The sequence below is a fragment of the Pelodiscus sinensis genome, chromosome 1 (assembly GCF_049634645.1).
Source record: "Pelodiscus sinensis isolate JC-2024 chromosome 1, ASM4963464v1, whole genome shotgun sequence".
NCBI classification, from domain to species: domain Eukaryota; kingdom Metazoa; phylum Chordata; order Testudines; family Trionychidae; genus Pelodiscus; species Pelodiscus sinensis.
The window spans coordinates 305,563,502-305,586,285 of NC_134711.1; the positions used below are offsets into that span (position 1 = coordinate 305,563,502).

A 22,784-nucleotide genomic window follows, 5' to 3' on the forward strand; every position below is an offset into this window, starting at 1 on the left:
GACCCCCTGCTGCTCCCATTGACTGTGATTCCAGCCTCCAGCATGCAGTTTTTCTACACTGCTAATCATCAAGTTGGTGTGGAGGAGTAGTGGCAATGCATGGAATCACTGTCTCCCCATGCAGGCCAGATCCAGCCTGCAATGCTCACCCCTCCACTCCCCCCACCCCACAGTGGGAAGTTGGTGCTCCAACCTCCTGGAAATAGGGGAGGGGGGCATAAAACTAGACTGCCTTGCCCAAGAAAATGTTCTAAGTTGTCTTGTGTTGTTCCTGATGGATTCTAATCTAACAATCGTTTATTGCTATTTTTCCCTCATAGTTTTTTCCCTATATCCTTCTACTGATTGCTATCCTGTTGTATCTACCATGCTTGTTCTGGCGCTTCACTGCTGCACCCCATCTTTGCTCAGATCTGAAATTTATAATGGAAGAACTTGACAAAGCCTACAACAGGGCAATCAAAGCAGCTAATAGCTGTCACAGTGGAGACATTAGAGACCCCAGTAGCCTGCCTCCAGCTGTTAATGAGAACTTGGCTCAGAGGTAAGGTGCTGTAGCTTGATATATTTGCTCTTTATTCCTTTTAGCCTTTAATAAGTATAATACATTTAGAACACTTGTAAATCACAGACACCTACTGTAAATTCATAGCAGATAGTTTAAAGGTGAGCTGAAATGTGGGCTTTTTAATAACTTTGATTAGAATTTATGATTCCAAATTATAGTAAAATGTGCGTGTAAAGTCATACAAATAACTATGTTTTCAAACAAAATATTTTAAAATGTCTTCTTCCTTTCCATTTATAGACCAACCCTTACCTGAGGTATCTCTGTCTTTCTTTTGCTATAATAGATGTCAGTACCACATGAGGAAGTGCAGGTGGCTGCATTTTAACCTGCCAGCACAAGTATTTTTCAAATTCTCTGATGTGGAAAGCAAATACTGGGCTCCCCACCACTAAGTTATTCTCAGAGGCAGCTCTGCAAAGACTCCTTTTTTTCTTTCTCTTTAAAATATATCTTTTCCAGCCCTACTCTCTTGAGCTAGTTGCTGCATTGCACAAACCAACCTCAATTTGAGCAATATCTGCTCTTCTTTTCCTTCAGAAGAACAAAAATTACAATTAAAAGATGAAAATTGTTTTGTTTTTATACTGGGTAGACAATGAACTCTGACATTAGATCCTGGCAGGTAAAACACCATTCAGCTCACCTTAATGTAAGGCAGGGGTCGGCAACCTATGGCTCACTAGGGAGCCAGATATGACTCTTCGGGAGCCCCAGCTCAGTCCTCCCCCCCCCCCCCCTTCCCACTGCAGCTGGGAGCCAGCACTGGTGCTATAGCCTTACGGCCCCCCGCAAGATTAGAATGCCAGTGCTGACTTTCGGGGGGGGGGGAGGGGAGAGCCCCAAGCCTTCCTGCCAGATCTGGCATGAGGGAAATAAGCAGAGCAAAAAATGGCTCTGTGCATTGTCCTTTTTCTTCCCCCCAGCGTGTGGGGAACCAGGAACCAAAAATAGCTCTTTGCGTGCTGCCATTTCCTTTCCCTAGGGAAACGCTTCCTGGAGACTTCCCTGGTAAATACTTCCTTCCAGTGAATGGGAGCAGTGGGAGGGCCATGTTACACATTGCGCAAAAGCAAGTAAGTGGCCTCCCCTCACTCGCCCCCTGGCCAGTCACCCTGCCCCCAGCCCACTCCTGCCCCCTGGCCAGACACCATGTCCCGAGCCCGCTCTTGCCCATCCCACCCCAGCCAGACCTTGTAGCCTCACCTCCTCCTACACACAATCTCCTGCTCAGATCCTGCACCCCCATCTCTATCCCATTCACTGGCAAACCTGTCCTCCATACTTAACCCCTCATTTTGGCCCCACCACAGAACTTAGGGGGGCCCACAAAATCCACTAACCCTGGAATCCCAAAGGATACATCCAGCCTGAGGCCTTAAACCTCAGTTCCCCTTACCCTTCCCCCCACAATGGGGCTGGAGTACTAGGGGAGTAAGGTGTTTCAGTTGGGGTTGGAGGTTTTTGGAGGGTTTTTTTCTGTGGGTCAATAGGCTCTGATCCAGAAAAGGTTGTCCACTCCTGCCATAAATAAAGACAATGCTGAAACCTTTTGTGTGGGACATAATATTTTACTTTATTTAAAAATGAAGCCTGGCCAACAAGCCCCCTATTGGGGCCCAGCCCCCATCTGACCACAGCATCATAACACTCCTTCACCCCTCCCATCACACACCACCGCTGAGCCATCATACACCTGAATCCCCTGTCCTGAGCCCCTCATATACCTGCATCCCCAGACTTCTGCACCCTCACATCCCCAGTCTCCTACCATAATACTTTTGCACCCTCACACACCCCAACCTTGTGCCCTGAGACCATCATACACCCCAACCCAGACTCCTGCACCCCCACATCCTCAGCCCTCTGTCATAATATTAACAGAAGACAGCCTAAATGTGGGCATGAAGCTGGATTTGACTAGTTGCAATGTAAACTTCAAAGAAATGTGGGAAAAGATGCAGCAGCCTAAGTCCCATTAAATAGTCTGTGAGTACAGTGTTTCATTTATGCTATTATTAATCAGTATGTCAATTATCAATAATATTAAGTTGTAGATTTTCACTTATGCAAATGGGCATTCTTATCTGGCTCTTTGTTGACTACTTGTTCTGAATTTTGATGTAATTTGGCTCTTTGAAATGGTTGCCGACCCCTGATGTAAGGCATATATTGCAGCTATGTGTATTTTTTCTCTTAGGTTGCATTTGAGTATCAATCCTTAAGTTGCATTTAAAACCTCCTTGCTTAAGTCCTTTTTAATATTTTACTTATTCTGTCTGAGGGTTGGTCATTTTTCCTTTTGGCTATTATGCTTATCTTATGGACAATATTAATAAATACAGTGGAATTCTGTTCTTGGTACTGCCCTCACATCTGCTTTACACTAGTGTTACTTCATTGATTTCAGAGAGTACGGTAGTGTAAGTGAGATCATAATCAGGCCTTTTGTTTTGGTTTGTCAAACTGTTTGCTATATTTAATAATATAGCAAAAGGAATCCTGCAGTGATGTGGTTTTTTTTCTTGTTTTTTTTTTTTCCAGTTTGTGGGAGATATCTGAAAGCCACTTTAAATACCCCATTGTGGAACAATACCTGAAGACAAAGAAAAACTCCAAAAACTTAATAATCAAATACGTTATTTGCCGTTTATTAACACTAGCAATTATCCTGTTTGCATGTCTCTATCTAGGCTACTATATAAGTCTCTCCTCTATGACTGATGAGTTTCTGTGCACCATCAAAACTGGGATCTTAAAGAATGACACAACAGTTCCAGAACTAATTCAATGTAAGCTTATTGCTGTTGGTGTCTTCCAGCTACTCAGTTACATTAACTTAATTGTGTATCTTTTGGTGATGCCCATTGTAATGTATGCCATGCTCGTTCCATTCAGGCGAAGCTCAGACATTCTTAAAGTATATGAAATTCTTCCAACGTTTGATGTTCTGAAACTCAAGTCAAATTATGATGATTTGAGCCTCTATCTCCTTTTCCTTGAGGAAAACGTAAGTGAACTTAAATCATACAAGTGCCTCAAAGTGCTGGAGAATATTGCAGGCCCTGAGAAGTGTGACATAATGCATCTTTTGCTAAACCTTGGTGCGATTAAGACAGATACTGTAGATGGAAAGCCTGCAGCTGCAAAAGAGAAGTCTGAAGAGAAAGTTGCAGATGAACCAGAAAAGAATGCAACAGAACTACAAGGTAAACTTGAGCTGCTTGTTGCGTTTAAATGGTGTACCCATTAATATAGGCCTGAATAAGAAGAAAAATTGTTTCTTACCTTATGAAATTCAGTATCTAAACAAACAGCGTTAGAACTGTTGTGTGCATAGGCTTAAATGTGCTGTATAGGAAAATTGATTAGGTTATGCCTAACAATACAGTCTGTTTAAATAATTTTTGTAACTTTGGTTAGAAAACAGGAAGGTTATGTTGAAAGCTATTATAATATTTTCATTTGTTTGTCAGAATAGACCAGATTTTCAAAACTAGATGCCTAAACTGTGCCTACAAAATATGTAAGCAAGGATGCAAATTTTCCACCTAGAGTGTATCTAGACTTCAGGGTTTTGTTGACAAAAGTGGACTTTTGTCGACAAAACTATACCTGCATCTACACTGCCTCTGACTTCTGTGGACATAACGTCGACAGAACTCAGCAGTTTTGTCGACAGCTGTAAACCTCATTGTACGAGGAATAATGCCTTTTGTTGACAGAGTTCTGTTGACAGAAGGCATAATTACATCTACACTGTCATGTCAACAAAGGAGCTTGCTTTGTCGACAGAACTGGATGTAGTCTAGACGCTCTTTGTCGACAGTATTTGTTGACAGAACTTCTGTCGACAAAAGCCTGTAGTCTAGACGTACCCCTACAGTTTAGGCACTTGCTTTTGAGAAATGTCTCTTCCAGTTTATATGGTATTTGTACATTAATATTGCTTGGTTAATTTGAATTGTTGGTAAGGAAAAATTAAGGAAGTTCTGTGCCTGTCTTCATTCTCCTGCATGGTTTATGGGTATGGGTCTAGACAGTAGCAGAGGGCAAGAAACAGAAGTGGCTCTTAGATCTGGGTTAGTCCTTCCTGCCTTCTCTCAGCTGTAAGCTCTGCAAAAGTGGTGGTAGCAGCTGTTGGTTGTTGAGTTTGATTCATTGCAGTTAATCTTCCCCTTTCTCACATGCGCACACACAAAATAAGATTGGGACAGTAATGGGGAAAATACTTCCTTTTAGCCTCCAGAGAGCAGTAGAGCCCCTCTTATTGCTGTCTGTCTACCCTGTGTGGTAAAGGAAACTGTTTGTGTATAAGCTGCTAAGCTTAACCTCCTCTGTTTCTGGGGTAGATGGAGCCCCATAAAGAAGCGTTCTGCACCAAAGGATCCCTAAGGCTTGATCTTCTGTTAAAACTTGCGACAGCATGGTTATGATGGCCAGGGGTATGGCCTGACTGACATAGGTATGCTGACAAATCTCCCAGTATAGATACAGCTAGACCAGGGGTCTCAACTTTGCGTCACAATGACAACACAATTACTAAACGACACCAGGAAGGTGAAACCAAAGTCTGAACCTTCTTGAGTCCTTCCCTCCACCCAGGGGAGAGGCGCAAAGCCTGAGATCCACCACCCCAGGTAGCAAACCGCAACGCCAAGCCCAAGGGCTTCAGTCCCAGGCAGGGGGCCTGTAACCTGATTCCCAACCCAGGCTCAAGCTTCAATCCCAACCCCTAGCAAGTCGAAGCCAGCCCTAGCAACCCCATTAAAATGGGGTTGTGACCCACTTTGGGGTCCCAATGCACAGTTAGAATCCCTCTAGCTTGACAGTTCTGTCAACCTAGCTAAGGTTTGAGAAGGTAGTATTCCTGTACCATCCAATCTCCTCCTCCTGTTGCTATACACTGCATCTACGCTAGAGGACTATGCAGGCATAGCTATGCTGCCAAAGGCCCTGTCGTGTACACATGGCTTCTGACAGGATATCAGACACACATTTTTAACAGCTTCAGAGGGGTAGCCGAGTTAGTCTGAAACTGAAACACTTTAAAAACAACAAGTAGTCTAGTAGCACCTTAAAGACTAACAAAACATGAAGATGATATCATGAGCTTTCATGGGCACAACTCACTTCAAGTGACATTTTTTAACAGAGAAGGTTGTTCCAACAATTTACCAAGAGTCATATGACTGGAATTTTTTAAAAGGAAATTACTAGTAGTATTGTACATGCAGAGAGAGCTATAGTCTCTTTATGTAGAGGTGTGAATGGCTAGGAACTCTGACCATACTTAGCTCAGATAGGTGGAAACTGGAGATGCTGTAGTGGAACAGTAATGGAAACATCAGAAGTCTGCTTCCAGTGTCCCCATCACTTAGGTGTTTTATAAGCATGTGCTAACATTTTAAAGAATTCTTTGTAAAATGTTCATCAGCAATAACTCATCCTTAGCACTGTCAAAGTCAGACAGGACTCACAGATTTGTCAGACCGCTCTGTTTATTAGCAAAGCCGCTCTGCTAAATGCACCCAGAAAATGTGAGTGCCATACAAGGTTCAAACCCCTTGATTTATACAGTCAAAAGAAAGCCAAAATTAACAGGATTAAAAGAAGGGCAAAACTTCACATAATTAGTGTGAGGCTAGTCAAATATCTTCATTTCCACATCAAGCACACAGCAATCTCCTGTCCATATCTCCTTGGTTATCTCAATTGCTTTCTCCCTAACACTAATGTTCCTTTTCCTATTAACTCTGGCTAGCACTCTGATCTGCATACCTACAAACAACATTAACATACTTTTCTTTTTCCTGTTCAGAGACAAACAGTATTCCTTCAACTTATTCAATTATTACAGCATAATTCATCTTTCTCTTACAGTATAATTCTTTCTACTTTCACAGCACATAGTCTGCATAGGAAATTCATGATGGATACCACATTAAGGCCACTCAGATTAAATATTTCCTTCCTTGGAAACTGTTCGTTGACTTAAATATTTTTCTAGAACAGTAATGATGCTGCCTCTTTTGCCTATTATAATGGTGGAAGCATCAGCTTAAGAGAAATGTTCCTGATGTATTATTCTAAGTCACTATCTTCTGTCATATAAACACATTAATTAATTTCTGTACCACTATGATGCAAAGAAAAACAACCACTTGAAAAATAAAAAAAGAACCAAGATGCCTTAATGACAGGAATGTTTTTATTGGAGCTGGTTAGAATACTGAGGACTAAATGTTTGTTGCTGAAATACACAGTTGTCAAAGCTGAAATGTTTCAAATTCAATGGGAAAGTTTCTGAGGTTCATGGTGGATTCTCCAGTCGCTGATGGATTAATTTGTCAAAAACCTGACCTTTAGAATCTGAAAACTGATCTTTCAACTGGATTCTCTTTCATGAAAATGTTCAGGAAGTTTTGGCTGTGTTCCGATATGGAATGAAAACAAATGTTGAAAATGTCAGCATGTCAGAAGTTGTCATGAAATGGGTTTATGGATCTCCAGTCTTATCTCATGTTTATAGGTTTTGTATGAAAGTTGACTAGCTGCATGAGGAGGGTTGTGGGTTGCCTGCCTCTAGTGATATTAGTATGATTTAATAAAGGATTTTACACTCTGGGCACAGATTCTAGCTCCCTTGCACAAGAACAGGAAAGACTCTGAGAAGATTTCTTTTCCCCTTTGGCATGCCTGGGAGTACCAGTCAGAATCATAGCACTACTGATTTTCTGGAAGTGGAGATATGCCTTACTAATGGCTCCAGAACTCTACGCACCACCTTGTGGTTCTATGCTAGTTCTGGGGCCTGCATTTCCAAAAAGGAAGCAGTAGGCTTCTCCTCAGGCTCAGCACTTGAGAGTTAGTGCTAGCAGGATGGTGTTCTTTGAGTATGTCCCTGTGTAAAGCCTCACACGAGCCCAGCTATAGTATAAAGAAAAGGTGAAAATAAGTTGTGGGGTTTGCATTTGATATATCTCTGCTGCTGGTATTTTGTTGTGGGGAAAGTAAGAATATCTGCTTGTTCTGAAATGGCATGATGGAATTTCATTGTAAAGAGCATTTGCTTTTGTTTAGTTTTAACAGATCGGCTCCTGAGTGGCAATTCAAGCCCATGCAATGATGATAAGAAGGTTCGTCAAAGACTAACAGATTCTTCCTGCTGATTGCTCCTGTACCCTCCACTTTTGTCGGTTGTAGCACAGGACAATTTCCCTTTCTCCCCATCTCCAATACAAACCCCACCGAACACAGGACGTTGCCTTTCTCAATGGACTGGGTTTGGGGTACAAGCAGTTCATCAGAGAGGATATATCTGAGGTGGCAGATTGTTTACATACACCATAGTTAACCTCACATCACAAAAGGCACTGTCTAGAGTCTGAATATTTATAAAACCATCTGACTTAAATTATGGAAAAGTGAAATCCATCATCATGCGGAATTGATTACTACAGACAACATATGAAGTTAGTACCATTACAGCCATTAAGGATTGTTCTTATTGTGGTGAAACAATGAATTGCATGCACATTAGAAATGGACAGATTCCATCTGGAGTACTGAATATGCCAAACTTTGTTACTTGCCATCAAGAGTCCAATTCTGCAGTTCTTAATCTGTGTTAAGGTAAAAGATCCCATTCATTGCACTGGGTAACAAGGACTCCCTAGCCTATAAAGTTTATTGGAGGGTTTTTTGAGTCCTTAATTGTATTTCTTAGCTGATTTGGTCTTAATTTCTGACCCCTCTGAATAATGGATTTTTTTAGACTAAGTACTGAACTGGGATAATCCCTCTTACAAAGATTTGTTTTGTCTATGCTGATGTAAAGAACCCGTATTTTATATCCACTGTGTTTAAAAGAGCCACTTTGTAACATTTACTGGTATCAGATACAGAATAGAATTCTCATCTTCCACAATATGCCTTATAAGAAAAGGCTGTATGACATTCTCAATTGTATTACAGTAGCAACTACAGTCTAGGCAGGATACAAAAGAAGACAGTCCCTGCCTCACAGTTTGCAGTCTTAGTTAAAGATCAGATGCAACAAGTAATTTGAAACAAATCAAAGAGAAAAGGACAATGACATAGACAAAAAACATGACCATATTTTTATCTCTACGCTACTAATCCCGGGACACTGAAATTCAGAAAGTACTGCAATAATTTGTTCATGGTGTTTTTTTTTTTTAATTTTTCAGTTTTGAAACAATGTTCCAAATGGGATTTCATGTCAGCATCATGGCATTTTTTTCAAACAGCAAATTAAGGCTAATTATTATGGAACCCTTGAATACTGAAATGCAGTAGAACCTCAGAGTTACAAATACCTCAGGAATGGAAGTTGTTCATAACTCTGAACAAAATGTTATGGTTGTACTTTTAAAAGTTTACAACTAAATGGTGACTTAATACATCTTTGAAATGTTATTATGCAGAAGAAATATGGTGCTTTTAACCATCTGAATTTAGCTTTTGAATTTGAATTTTGAATTTAGCTTTTCTCCAAAAATACAGTGTAGAAAAACACAAACAGAACATTAATGACAGTGCCTAGATTTATAAGATATTGCTAACATTTGTGCTCCCATTTAGCTTATTCGCTGGGTTCCTATTAACATATGTATTATCAACATTGCAAAAAAGAATTGTTGATAGTGTAGATGGGATAACGTAATCAGTGTTAACCCTTTCACTCAGAATTATTAATGAACAACTTAGGTGCTAGCATAGTAAGAAAAACTTGGTTATTGTATACCTTATCACCAAGATAAGCCTTAATGTAATAAAATATGGAACATAAAACCATAATATGACCTCTTTCCTGAAGACACCATAGCTATAGTACAAGTTCTTTGTTCCACCAAAAGTGAGAAAACCACATCTTCAGTAAAGATTATTTTGAAAATATTTTTATCCAGAAATATTTCTATTTAACTCTGAAATCAGTACTCCTTGTTTATTCTTAGAGTGAATTGAGCTGAAATGCTTCTAAATGACCATCAGACCCTCTTTAATTAAACAACGCCTCTTCGAAACCTTAAAACCTATTGTTTGTCCATATGCTCATTCCTCTGATGGTGTGCATCTGGTAGAGATCAGAATCTTTCAACTTGTAGGATGCTAGGGCATCTTTTTACCAATTCATGGCTTAGAGATGGAGCCTGACTCCCAGATGGCCAGCCTCTCTCTTAATTATTTATAGGTCATAGTGTTTATAGTGTTAGTGGTTTAGTCCTTAGGTTGACAGTTGCAACACTTTTTAGTTGTTAGAATCTTCATCACCAGTGCGATGTCATCCAGCTCTCTGAAATTCAAACTGCCTCTCATGCAAGGGAACTATCCTAGCCCCTGGATGGGAGAATCACACTGTCAGTAAATACGCCCTTTGTGAGACCTTCAGCTGCCAGGCTAGGAAGAACAGGGAGTCATGCCTTCCAGTTTTCCTAGTGACTAACCACAATATATGCTTTCAAACCAGGCATGTTAGACACCCCCCATGTCTCCTCACAAGGACCTTCAAAGGCCCAGTTCATAGGTACAGACTTATTGTTTGACTAGAACCACAATACTGTCCTCAGACACGCAGCAGGGAGCCAGAAATCCCAGAGATAGATCACCTACCATGGTTTCTTCTAAAGAAAGCTCCCCATTGTATCAATTATCATCCTAGACTTTGCAGCCTGGGATGGTTCCTGTTGAAGCTCAGTCCTAAGTTGAGTTTAACCACATGGTATTGTAATGCCAACCACCAAATCCAGTTTTTTGGGGAAAAGATCATCATAAAACCCCAGCATTCTCTATCTAATGGTCATGGCACAGACTCAGCACCAGAAACAGGCTGATCAGGGTACCGTAGCCTGACTGTTATGTAAATTGCAATACTGTTCTGGGAAAATCTGGTTCCAGGTCACCTGTCTGTTACCTTGTACAGCATTTTTCAAGATGTGTTGTTCATAGGCACATTTCACAACCTGACCTGTGCCCTAAACCTCAGAATTTACCTTAGGGATTCTGCAGTGAGAAGGAACCGAGTAGCATAGGGCACCCTTATAAGCCCTTACAGTAGAGCACAGGGACTGGAGAGCACATGAGTACCCTGTGGGTACTGATGGCCAGAAGGCTTTGATCTCTGACACATAACATGTATGCACAACCACAGTAGAATATGTATATAGACATGTATCGAAGAAATCCAGTTACTGTACAATTAAGTAACTTCTCTTTTCACTTAATAAGCTAACCAGCCTCTGTCTGTTGCTAAAATAAATATGCACATGCTTTAAACACATACACAAGCACCCACCACAGCAGCTTAGCTCAGACTGAATCAAGTTTGAATCCTTTCTTAAACTACAATGTTAATTATATTCATCCCTCAGTAGTGATTTTTATTTAATACAAACTTTTTGTTAGTTTCTTGATATTACTAGATAGAAATGATAGAATTATCAGTAATACTGCAGAAAAGGTAAAAGTGTTTCTGTTCTATGTTTGGGTAAAAAATAGATGACACGGTCAAGAAGATGGTAAACAAACTACTGAAGTTTTTAAATCAGCAGGTCCAGATAATTTGCATCCAAATGTTTTAAAAAAGCTGGCTTAGGAACTTGCTGGGCAATTAATGTTGATTTTCAACAAGTCTTGGGGAACTGGGGAAGTTCCAGAACACTGGAAGGAAGTTGATGTTGTACCATCTTTGAAAAGGGGTAAACAGAATGACCTGGCAAGGTCTGTCAGCCTGACATTGATTCCAGGCAAGGTAACAGCTAAAATAGTACTCAGTAAATAAAGAACTAATGAAAGGTATGCAATTTAATGCAAATCAACATGGGTTTATGAAAAACAGCTTGTCAAACTAACTTAATATCTTTTTGTGATGAGATTACAAGGTTTGTTGTGATGAGATTACAAGGTAATAGTGTTGACATAATTTCTATAAGGTGTTTGAATTGGTACCACATACTTTGATTAGAAAATACTAGAATGATATAAAATTAATGGCACACATTAATGTAATAGCGCACATTACATGGATTAAAAACATGCTATCTGATAGGACTCAAAATATAATTAAGTGGGGAATCGTCATTGAGTGGCTCCATTTCCAGTGGGGGCCCACTGGACTGGGTTCTTGGGTACTTCAGGAACCTGTAAAAAACAAAATAATGCCTGATGAAGTTTGCAGATGACACACAAATTATGAAGTGGTACATAATGAAGAAGACAGGTCTCTGATTCAGAGTGGTCAGGATCACTCAGTAAACTAGGCACAAGCAAACAATGTGCATTTAATACAACTTAATGTAAATATAGCTCTAGGAACAGAGAATGCAGGCAATACTTACAGGATTCTTACTGCTTGGACTAGGAAGCAGTGACTCTTTAAAAAAAAAAAAAAAAAAAGATTGGAGGCTCATTTTGGATAATTAGTTGAGCCCTCAGTGTAACCCTGTGGGCACAACAGCTAATGTGATACTGGGACTTGTAAACACAAATCTCAATTAGGAGTAGAGAGGTAATTTTACTTCTGTATTTGGTACTGGCGCAACCACTGCTGGAATACTGTGTCCTGTTGTGGTGCCCAGAATTCAAGAAGGATGTTGATAAATTAGAGTTCAGAGAAGAGCCACGAGAATGATTAAAGGATTAGAAAATAGACTTTATAGTGATTGAGCCCTTTGAGATTTTCTATTTAGCTTAACAAAGAGAAGATAAAGGAGTGACTCAGTTGTAGTCTATTAGTACTTATATGAAGAACAATATTTAACAATAGGTTCTTCAGTCTGGTCAGGAAAGGTAGAACACAAACCAGTGTCTGAAAGCTGAAGCTAGACACATTTATTATACAGGAAATATGGTGTACATTTTTAACAGTGATAGTAATTAGCCATTGCAACAGTTGACCACGGTTCATGGTGGACAGTCCATCACTGACCATTTTAAAATCAAGATTAGGCTCTAGGAATTATTTTGAGGAAGTGGCCTTTCATATACAGGAAGTCAGACTAGATGATCATAGTGGTTCCATCTGGCTTTAAAATCTATGAATATATTTAAATTAAGCTTGTCAAATGTTAAAATAGTGTGTTGCATGTTTATTTCCAATGTAATGGAATTTAAGATCTTGTATGTATTGGCATTGGCTGGAATAGTGGATTTTTATTCCTTAAAACTTAAGTCATGGAAGTCAAGTATTTTTCTGGTGTGTTACTTCATGTACCTTTCTTTAGCAACATAAGTATTAGTGCAGTGAATATCTTTGTCTGTGAATGCATGACTGGATAAATGCTTGTGGATATTTCTTTTTAAACTGAACGGTACAATGCATTGGTTTAAACACAATTTTGCAGACTGGAAGAGCTATAGGAGATAGTGTGAAGGTTGAGGGGTCAGTGACCCTGCATCCTTATACCAGCATGCTTCATTCGAACAAACTTAATGATGGATGCTCAGTTTAAAAAAATTGGACATTTGTTATAATTTTAGTTCACTTTCCCTGAAAATTTCTGTTGCAAATTTTTCATACATTTTAAAGTATGAAAATGCAATTGATAAGTTAGATTAGTGCACTTTGCACATTAGAGATCTAACATTCTGACTTAGATGAAAAATGAATGTGAATTTGATAGTTTATCCTACACTCTCCAATAAAATTAATAAGATATGGTACAATTGCTAGTCTTTGTTTCAGATAAGTCTAGTAGTGGGCTAGGTAGTGTAGTGAGCCAGAATTGATATTCATCTGCAGGATAGAAGAAAAACATGTAGTCTCTTGGACCTGATCTTCTTTTCATTTACCTTGCATGACACTAGTGTAGTTCCTTCGTCTTCAATAGAAATACTACTGACGGGTTTAAGGAGAACTAGCTCCTCTCCATGCACTGTGCCTTGTTGAAGCCTCTATGAGCACTCAGTTTACCTTCCAAATTTTAAAGCTTAAAAATGTCTTTCTCCATACAGGTGAAAACAATACAAGCCCAAAACATGTAACAATACTTGAAAATGTATTTCTAAAACCAGCAAATACACCATATTTAGCCAAGAAAGATAAGACACAACCTAATGTCTAGAAGCAGAAGCCAGACACAGTCACACAGGAAATAGGATGTGAACATGATGAAGGGTTTAGAAAACATGGCCTATAAGGGAAGACTGAAAGAATTGGGTTTGTTTAGTCTGGAAAAGAGGGGACATGGTGACAGCTTTCAAGTACCTATAAGGTTTTTACAAGGAGGAGGGAGACAAATTATTCTCCTTAATATCTAAGGATAGAACAAGAAGCAATGGGCTTAAATCGTGGCATGGGAAGCTTAGGTTGGACTTCCAAACTGTCCAGGTCGTTAAGCACCAAAATAAAATGCCTGGGGAGGCTGTGGAATCTCCATAATTAGAGATTTTTAAGAAGAGGGTAGACAAACTCCTGTCCGAGATGGTCTAGAACAGTGCAAGGGACTGGACTTGTCTTCTCAGGATTCTTTCCCGTTCCATGACTATGATCACTAGCACGTAGAGGCATGAAATTAACAGTTATTGCATGGATTGCTGAAGGTACAAACAGCGAGATTAAAGTTGTGATGTATATCGCACTCTTTCAATGTCACTCATATCAGTCCAAATTAAAATTTGCTATCTCAAAAATGAAAATTTGGTCTTTGTCTTTTTAATTGCATGAATAGTGCTGTTTTATCATGATTTATTTTCATGGCAGGATGGGCATTCGCGAATTGATTATCTAATACAGAAATACTCAACATTTTTTCATTCACGACCCCCCAGTGCCAGGAAAATTTGTTGTTGAGCAAAAAAAAAAAGAAAAAAAGCCAGGAACATTTTGTTGTGGCCCCTTTACTTTAAAGCGCCGATCCACTCCCCTGCCAGTCCCTCCACTCCTGCCACGTGTACGTTGGGCGCCAACTTTTTAAATATCAGGGCAACCCAGGATCTACCCCTTCCCTTCCCTGGGGCTGCACTCGCTCCATTCACTCCTTTCTCCATCATTTGCTGTCCTCCACCCTCCTTTCACTGGACTGGGACAGGGAGGAGTGCAGACTCTGGGCCCAGACCAAGGGATTTGGGAGCAGAAAGGGACAAGAGGTGCAAGCTCTAGGAGGGATATTTAGGCGGAGGAGGGGATTCTAGGTTGGGGCAGAGTATTGAGGTGTGGGAGGGGGTGCAGGCAGCTGTCTCTGGGAAGGGGCTCCAAGCTGAGCAGAGTGTTCAGGTCCTGACTCTGGGAGATAGTTCCAGGTTGGGGTGCAGGTGGGGGTGGAGAAGAGGATGCTGGCTCTGGGAGAGGTTGCTCCAGGCTGGGGCAGAGTGTTGGGGTGCAAGTGGGAGTGTGGGGTGCTGAGCAAGTTTCCAGGCCAAGGAGAAAACCTCTGAATGCTTGTGGGAAGCAGGGCTTTGATTACCCCACTCAGCACCCCCTAGCATGCAGGATGGCTGCCTCCGAGGCTGGAGGCCCAAGGGAAAAACCTGAGCTAAGTCTATAGTGAGCTCTCTTGCACAAGAAAATATGTATATGAGGTAGAGGGGTGAATATTGCCGTGCCTCATTTGCATACTTAATGAGCTGCCATTTTGCGCAAGGAGCGCTGTCTACACTCCTTTTTGCGCAAAACTTCCCTCTTGCATAAGAGCCATTCTGCCACTTTTTTTCAGGCAGAACGGCTCTTGCCAGCAATATTCACCACTTTCTCTTGTGCAAGAAAATAAGCAAAATGAGCGCAGTATAAACGTAGCCAGTGTGTGTGTGTGAGTGTAGCACAGAGCTTGGTGGAGTTTGCTTGACCACAAGCCCTGTAACAGGATGGTCTGGACTGTTGCCTAACTTCAGAAGTGCTCCTAGCTGAGGTGGCACCTTCTCCTCAGTGCCCACAGGTACCAGCCCCCATTCTGCTGGGCAGCTGGCTAGCCGATATGTTGTAATCTTGCTCCCACTCCAACAGCCCCGGAACTCCCTGCTGAAGGCACTGAGACAATCAATGCAAATAACCACTCCTCTCCTCTTGAGGCCCTGGGGGCCAAACACAGAGAAATACTTTCCTGCTGGCCAGATCCACTATGGCCACAGCAGCTGAACCAACTCTCTCATCAGATCCCAGCTTAGCCCCCAGAAGAACCAGCCATCTTCCTGAACAGGATCACAGGGTAGTCAGGAGGGGAGGAGGCAGTGGCCAGGGGTGGTAATAGCAAGCAAGAGGAGGAGATAGGGTTGCCAGCTGTCCGGTTTTGAACCGGACAGTCTAGTATTTGAGCTTTCTGTCCAAGAAACAAATAGAGAAAATAACGGACATTTAGGTATATTTTATTATCATGAGTATCAGTACATAGCTGCGTACTACCTGGCTGGTAGACACACTCACACTACGTGAGTGTGTCTACCAGCCAGGCAGTATGCAACTATACAGTAGAGAGGAGGGGGGTGGGATGGAATCCCTGAGTCTGGACTTGCCCATGTGCACCACTGGGACTGTGTGGGACAGGCAGCACCGCAGGATCTGCGTGCACCCAGGCCAGCCCTGCCCCCCCCCCGCCAGACCCGCTCCCTCCAACCCTATCCCAGACAGCTCTGCTTCCTGCCGGCTGGTTCCTTCCCCGGATCTCCCCCAGTCAGCCCCGCTCCCCTGACCACCTCCTGGACAGCCCTGCTTCTTGCCAGTCGGTTCCCCCCCACCCCTGATCTCCAGCCAGCCCCGCTCCTCCCAACCTCCTCCTGGCCAGCCCCACTCCCCTCCCAGCCCGTCCCATTACCACCATCCCATTCTGAGATCATGTGTGTCCAGTATTTTTTGAAACCCATCTGGTAGCCCTAGGAGGAGAGAAATTAATGGTGGGGGCACCAAAGAGTGGAAGGAAGCAACAGCAAATGGGTGAGTGGGCAGGGATAGAGGCAGCAGCAGGAAGGATGAAAATTAGAGGGGTCTCAAGTGATGGGGAAGGGAGTAGCAAAAACTGAGGAATAAGTGGGTGAAAGGCAGTAGGAGACAGAGGAGCCAATAGCATGGGGAAGGGGCAGCAGTAACCCGAAGGTAATGGGGCAGGAGGAGAAGGTACTCCTAGCAAATGACAAAGTTGTCTATGAGATCAGTGTGTCTTTAAGTGCTCAAAGGAGCTCAGCTGAGACCTGACTGTCCAGCCCCTCACCCTCTATGCATGGTCAGTGCATTCTCCTGGCTAGAGAAATGTGCACAGCTCTGACACTGGTTCATGATCACTAAAGCCCCAGGGCTGTTTTCTCCTGGGGCTCCACGAGAGGAAAGTGGGTGAGGTTCCTGGTTTGTCATGCTTGGAGTGGGTTGGAGTACACCCTGCCTGCCGCTTACCCACCCCACAGCAGGAAAACAAAGCCCCAGCACACACCGCATTGTAAAGAAGGCCGACACAAGTCCACAGGGAAGCCTGCTCCGCTGAAACTTAGAACAGGAGGGGTAGAAGGAGGTGGGATGCAGAGTAGAGTCTGTGAAGGGAAGGTGGATTGTAGGGAGTGAGAGATGGGGGCCAGGCTCCTAGGAAAGCAGAAAGAGATGATGAAGAGTAGGCCTGGCCTTGGGCCCCACACCTTCAGAGTCCCGCATTGCCCAGCCCCTGCTCGCTGCCCTGGCACGGCACATCCGCTGTCAGGGTGCTGCCTTGGGCCATGCAAACTCTTTGGCCAGGCCTGATGGAGAGCAAGTGAGGTGACTGCTGGGAGTGGAAGGAAAGCTGGAATCATGTGGAGCAGAGGGATAGGAGTGGGGCTGGGAGTGGAAGAGAGACAAACGTGGGCTTTGCCGATAGAGCTTATTTTGCTGAGCTATGCTGATAAAAATGCTGGATGTGACGGTCCTACAGGCAGCTCCTCACGGTACAAACACATGCACGTGGCTTTCCACATCATAACCACCCCAAAGCCACGTTCTCCTCACTGAACTCCCCAGGAACGGACTAGACCTTCTTCAGGAAGGCAAAGGCACCTTCCCTTGCCTGTCTGAGGTTAGTGCAGCCTTGTCCCTGCTAGTCCCCCCACCTCCCTCCTTATTCCGCATTCCTGTTACCCAACAGGGCTCACGCATCATCCCAAATCAGCAGCACGAATTGTGTTGCTCCCGTTATGGCAGTGACTGACCCAACAACAAATGCCATTTTGAGTTCACAGGGAGCAGGCAGCCATTTCATCCCCTGGCCTGGCGGGGAGCACCGGGCTTTGTGCTGGGAACATGCTGTGGCAGTTACCAAGGTGAGGGCTGTGGTTAACCCTCTGCAGCCTCGGCCCCAGGCAGGCTGCTCTGTTTGGGATGGGGTCAGTAAACACCTTGCATGCGTGTGGCTTAACCTGTCTGGGGCTTGTTTGATCAAGGCTGCTCTCAAGCTGGGGCTTCCTTAGACGGGCAGTGTTGATTCCCTTTGCCCGCCTCCCAGGGATTTCCCTACCCCCCCCCCCCATGGGAGTGTATACTCCCCCTGAATTTCCCCAACACTCCCCCGGTTTTGTGAACTATGGTGCCATACAGCCCACCTTCACCCGCATGGTCTCACCCCTCATCGGCCCTGACACCCCCCTTGTAAATTCAAACACCCCCCCTAATTTCAATTCCTGGGGAGGCTACTGACTCCCTGCTCCTCCCTCCCCCAGCCTTCAGCCACTGTTGAGCTGCTGGGGAATCCCTCCCTTACTGACAGGGCTGGGGAGCTGCAGAGCATTCCCACCCCCGCCTGCTGCTGCAGCTGGGGAGCCTGCAAGGATTGGGGAGACTGGGGGAGATTCCCCCTCCCATGTAGTCTCTTCAGGTTGGCTGTGGAAAGGAATTGGGTCCACTGGGCATTGCTGGAACTTGTTCTGTGCTGCAGACCCAGCACCTACAGGTTAGGAGGTGAGTGATGGGCAGTTTTCTGCTGACTCCTATTCAGGATCAGTGGAGGAAACTTAACAGCAAATCAAAGCAGTGAGCCCCTCTCAACACAGGCCGCTTTAAGCATTTTCAAAGTAAAGGCAACAACCCTCACTGAGAAGGCTTCCAGAAAATCAGCCTGGGGCTACAGCAGCATGCAGCCTGTACTTTGAGTTCAGCTGATGCTTTGTTAAAGTGCCCTCTGCTACTGGAAAACAAAAGGGTGAGGGAGGGGGGAGATGTGGGACGGAGATGGAGATTGACTAGTTGGGGACAGCTGGACTAGGGGCGAGGCTTCATGCAGTGCTACAGTGCCATCCTGCTGTAGCACTTTAGTGAAGACGTTGCTGTGCCAACAGGTGAGCTTCTTCCATCAGCATCCCCAAGAAGTGATAGAAGTTCTCCCAGCAACACCACACTGTCTATGTGCGGCAGTTAGGTCAGTATAACTAGTCGCTGGAGAGTGTGGATTTTTCACATCCCTGAGCAAAGTAATTATTCTGGTATAGGACTGTAGCATAGACCTAACATAGAGGATTATCACAGTCTTTTTTGGCTTTAACATCTATGAATATACAGAGACTGGTGAAAAAAATATCCAAAGTTTGGGGGGTTTCCCCGCGAGGAATCCATTCTCTAGCTAAGGATGTGTCTGTACTACAGAATCTAGGCTGCCATAGCCCCATAGTACAGATGCAGTGTATGACAACAAGAGGCCTTCTTCTGATTGGGTGAGGAACATCACCTCCCCAAATGACCTTGATTGTGTCTGCATAACTTCATCTACAGTGGAGTTTCATCAGTACAGCTGTGGCACTGCAGTGGAGGAGGGGTGTTACCCACACCCTGACTATAGTACTTATGCCAGTATACATTTTAACATAAATAAAGCCAGAGGCAAGGTCTACATGGTACACTTATATCTGTGTAACTACATCACTCAGAGGTGTGAAAAATCCACACCCCGGAACAATACAGTTATACTGACCTAACCCCCAGAATGGACAATGCTATGGCAGCAGCAGAGCTTCTCCTGCCTAGGTAAACACCACCTCTTGCAGCAGTGAATTAACTACCTAGATAGGATAAACTTAAAAAACAACAAATGGTCTGTAGCACTTTAGAGACTAACAAAACATGTGGATGGTATCATGAGTTTTCGTGGGCACAGCCCACTTGTAATACACAGAGAGGCATTGGCATTACAATTCATCCACAAATTCAATTCCTCCAGTGATAATCTTCTCAATCAAGATAACGGATGGCTAGGACATTATCAACCTAACATTCAATGAAGGTGCCAACAGCTTTTTTGTCTGTGTAGATTCTTGCGCTAGTACCCTTCCTATCTAATTGCTATCCTATGATCCTTATCTGCTTCTTTTTAACTATCCAATCTTCAGGGCTACGTCTAAACTGGCATGATCTTGCGCAAGAACTCTTTTGCAGAAGAGTTCTTGTGCAAAAACTCTTCCAGAAGAGAGCGTCTACACCGGCATGTGCGTTTGCGCAAGAGATGTGCTTTTGCGCAAGAGCATCCATGCCAGTTTAGACGCTCTCCTGCACAAGAAAGCTCTGATGGCCATTTTAGCCATTGGGTTTTCTTGCACAAGAAATTCATGTTGCTTGTCTACACTGGCCTCTTGCACAAGAACAGTTGCACAGGAGGGCTTATTCCTGAGCGGGAGCATCAGAGTTCTTGCGCAAGGAGCACTGATTTCATACATTAGAACATCAGTGTTCTTGCGCAAGAACTCGCGGCCAGTGTAGACAGACAGCAAGTTTTTGTGCAAAAGCAGCTGCTTTTGTGCAAGATTGCACCAATGTAGACACAGCCCAGGTGTTTAGACTACCAGTTCTGCCTATTTGTTTTTCCCTTTGATATTTTCATACCCTCTGCTTCTTATTTCCCGACCCCTTCCTTTTGTTCCTTCCCCCTTCCCCTTCTCCCCTATTTATTTTGGGTCTGCACATCCTAATCACAAAACTCCGGTTATCTGAAGAAGTGGGCTGTGCCCACAAAAGCTCATGATACCATCTACATGTTTTGTTAGTCTATAAAGTGCTACCAGACCATTTGTTGTTTTTTAAGTTTATCCTGTTACAGACTAACTGGGCTACCCCCTGAAGCTTCAGTACCTAGATAGGAGAAGCTCTCCCACCTGCACAGTAGCACCTTCATTAAAGTGCACTGCTACAACAGCACTGCTGCACCATTCTAAATGCAGACCTGCCTTAAGTGTGTCACAATGTACTGTCTCACAAGAATTACTGATGTTTTTTCTTAGGCACAGAACAAAGATTTAGCTCAGGGGAGGGTATCAGATCATGTAATTCTCAGGATGCCTTTGACAAGATCAGTAATTCCTTCCTTCCTACCTACCTACCTACATATGTAGACTAGCTTTAGCCAACTTGACTCTTTTTCTCCTCTTTAATAATAATATACTCAGGCTGAAAATCACAGAAAATTTTTTCTGCATAATTGACAACCCCCTACTATCTCACTTACTAACAAATGTGAGCATGGAATATTACTTAAGGCTGAGAGTAGAAATGAGAAATCACCAAAATGAGAGTGAAATTAGCTATTTTAATAAGACATTCAACACAAGAAATTCAAACTAAAAGCAATCATACGAAATCAAACAAAGAGCTATTTGCAACCAGCAGGAACCTAGGAAAATGGAGAGAGGCCCATTAAAAAAGCAAAACGATACAAAACCAGGATCCTGCAGCTTTCTACACAAGCGTCATAGCCTATATTATGCACAGGATGCATAATATAAATTCAGCGGTTACATGTTTACACAAGTAAACCCATTTTAACATTCCTAGACCGCAGAGGGAGCATCAGCTACATGTCCTCTAAGCATCAGCTACATGTCCGCCGTGACCTATTTCTTAACTACGTATCTTCAATTTGTGAGCCACAGTAACTCCCAGATCCTTTTCAGAAGCATCACTGCCCGGCCAGTAATTCAGGGCAGGTGTGGTTATCTACTGCATATGTGGAATTTGTTGCCATCTCCACTTTGTGATTGTGGCAGTCCGCAAACTGTGCATCACATTGTTGCAGAATGCCAACACGAAAATTCAGTGGCTATCCACAATCTAACAAGCAACTCTGTTCGCTGGCTGGAGAGCTTGGACATCCAATTTTGATGAAGAAATACAGCACTGAACATGACATTCAAAAGAAGAAAATTCCCCATTTGTAGTTGTGCATTTGATTCTTCTTTCTTTCTACATAAAGTACTTTGCACTTATCTTTACTGACTTCCAAATCTTCCATAGCTTTATTTTAGCTACCCATGATGGATACAAATCCTGTTACTCCTAAAGTATCATTATTCGCTAGAAAGTCTGTGCCCAGTCTTACTTAGTTTAGTTCAGGCTTAATCCCATTGATGTTTTTTCTTTCTATTTATTTGTACAGTAGCTCTACGTATCCCAAAAAAATCAACCCTCTTTATCCTAGATACCTTAAATGTGTCCCTGTCCTGCTCAGCAGAGTTTATAATCAAAACAAGCTTCAACAGGGCCTGCTCACGTAGTAAGAAGCTACACAGCGTGAGTAACAGTGTCAGACTTGGGCCCTTATTGAATACCCACATAAAAAGTGCATCGGAATCAAAGTACAGGCAGTCCCCGACTTACGCGGATCCGACTTATGTCGGATCCGCACTTACGAACGGGGCTTTTCTCGCCCCGGAGCTCACGGGCGGTGGGTCGCCACCCATGTCCTCCGGGGCGAGAAAAGCTTCTCCTGGTCTCCCTGGTCTGCTGGGGGGGTCCAGCAAAGCCGCTGGACCCCTCCAGCAGACCAGGGACACCTGAGCAAAGCCGCTGCCTGGGCGGCTTTGCTCGTTTGCCCCGGAGCAAAGCTGCCCAGGCAGCGGGACTCCTGCCGCCTGGGTGGCTTTGCTCCTGTCCCCCTGGTCTGCTGGGGGGGTCCAGCAAAGCCACTGGACCCCCCCCCCCAGCAGACCAGGAACACCCAAGCAAAGCCGCCGCCCAGGCAGCGGGACTCCCGCTGCCTGGGCGGCTTTGCTCCTGTCCCCCTGGATCCTCCTAGCAGACCAGGAACACCCGAGCAAAGCTGCTGCCTGGGCGGCTTTGCTCGTAAAGCTAGTGCATCCCCCCCCAGCAGACCAGGCTTTTGTTGCGGGACGCCTCGGATAGAGCAGCTGGGGTGCTGCCGGGTTGGTCCTGTGGGAACCTACCGGGCAGCGCCCCAGCTGTTCTGTCCCAGGCTCCAGATTCAGCAGCTGTTGAAACTGATCAGGCTGATTCCAGGAAGCTGGGGGCAGAGCAACTCTGCCTCTGGCT

General features: G+C 43.7%; 1 protein-coding gene across 2 annotated transcripts in view; it reads left to right on the plus strand.

Annotated features, from left to right (window-relative positions):
- PANX1 (pannexin 1) overlaps positions 1 to 12,760 on the plus strand; it is a 38,158-nt gene extending 25,398 nt beyond the window's left edge. For both annotated transcript variants that reach the window (XM_006134415.4, XM_075919363.1), the window contains exons 3-5: positions 321 to 544; positions 3,113 to 3,777; positions 7,652 to 12,760. In XM_006134415.4, coding sequence (XP_006134477.3) covers positions 321 to 544; positions 3,113 to 3,777; positions 7,652 to 7,740 — 978 coding nt within the window. In that variant the 3' untranslated portion in view covers positions 7,741 to 12,760. The remainder of the gene's footprint in view (positions 1 to 320; positions 545 to 3,112; positions 3,778 to 7,651) is intronic.
- Positions 12,761 to 22,784: the final 10,024 nt, after the last annotated feature.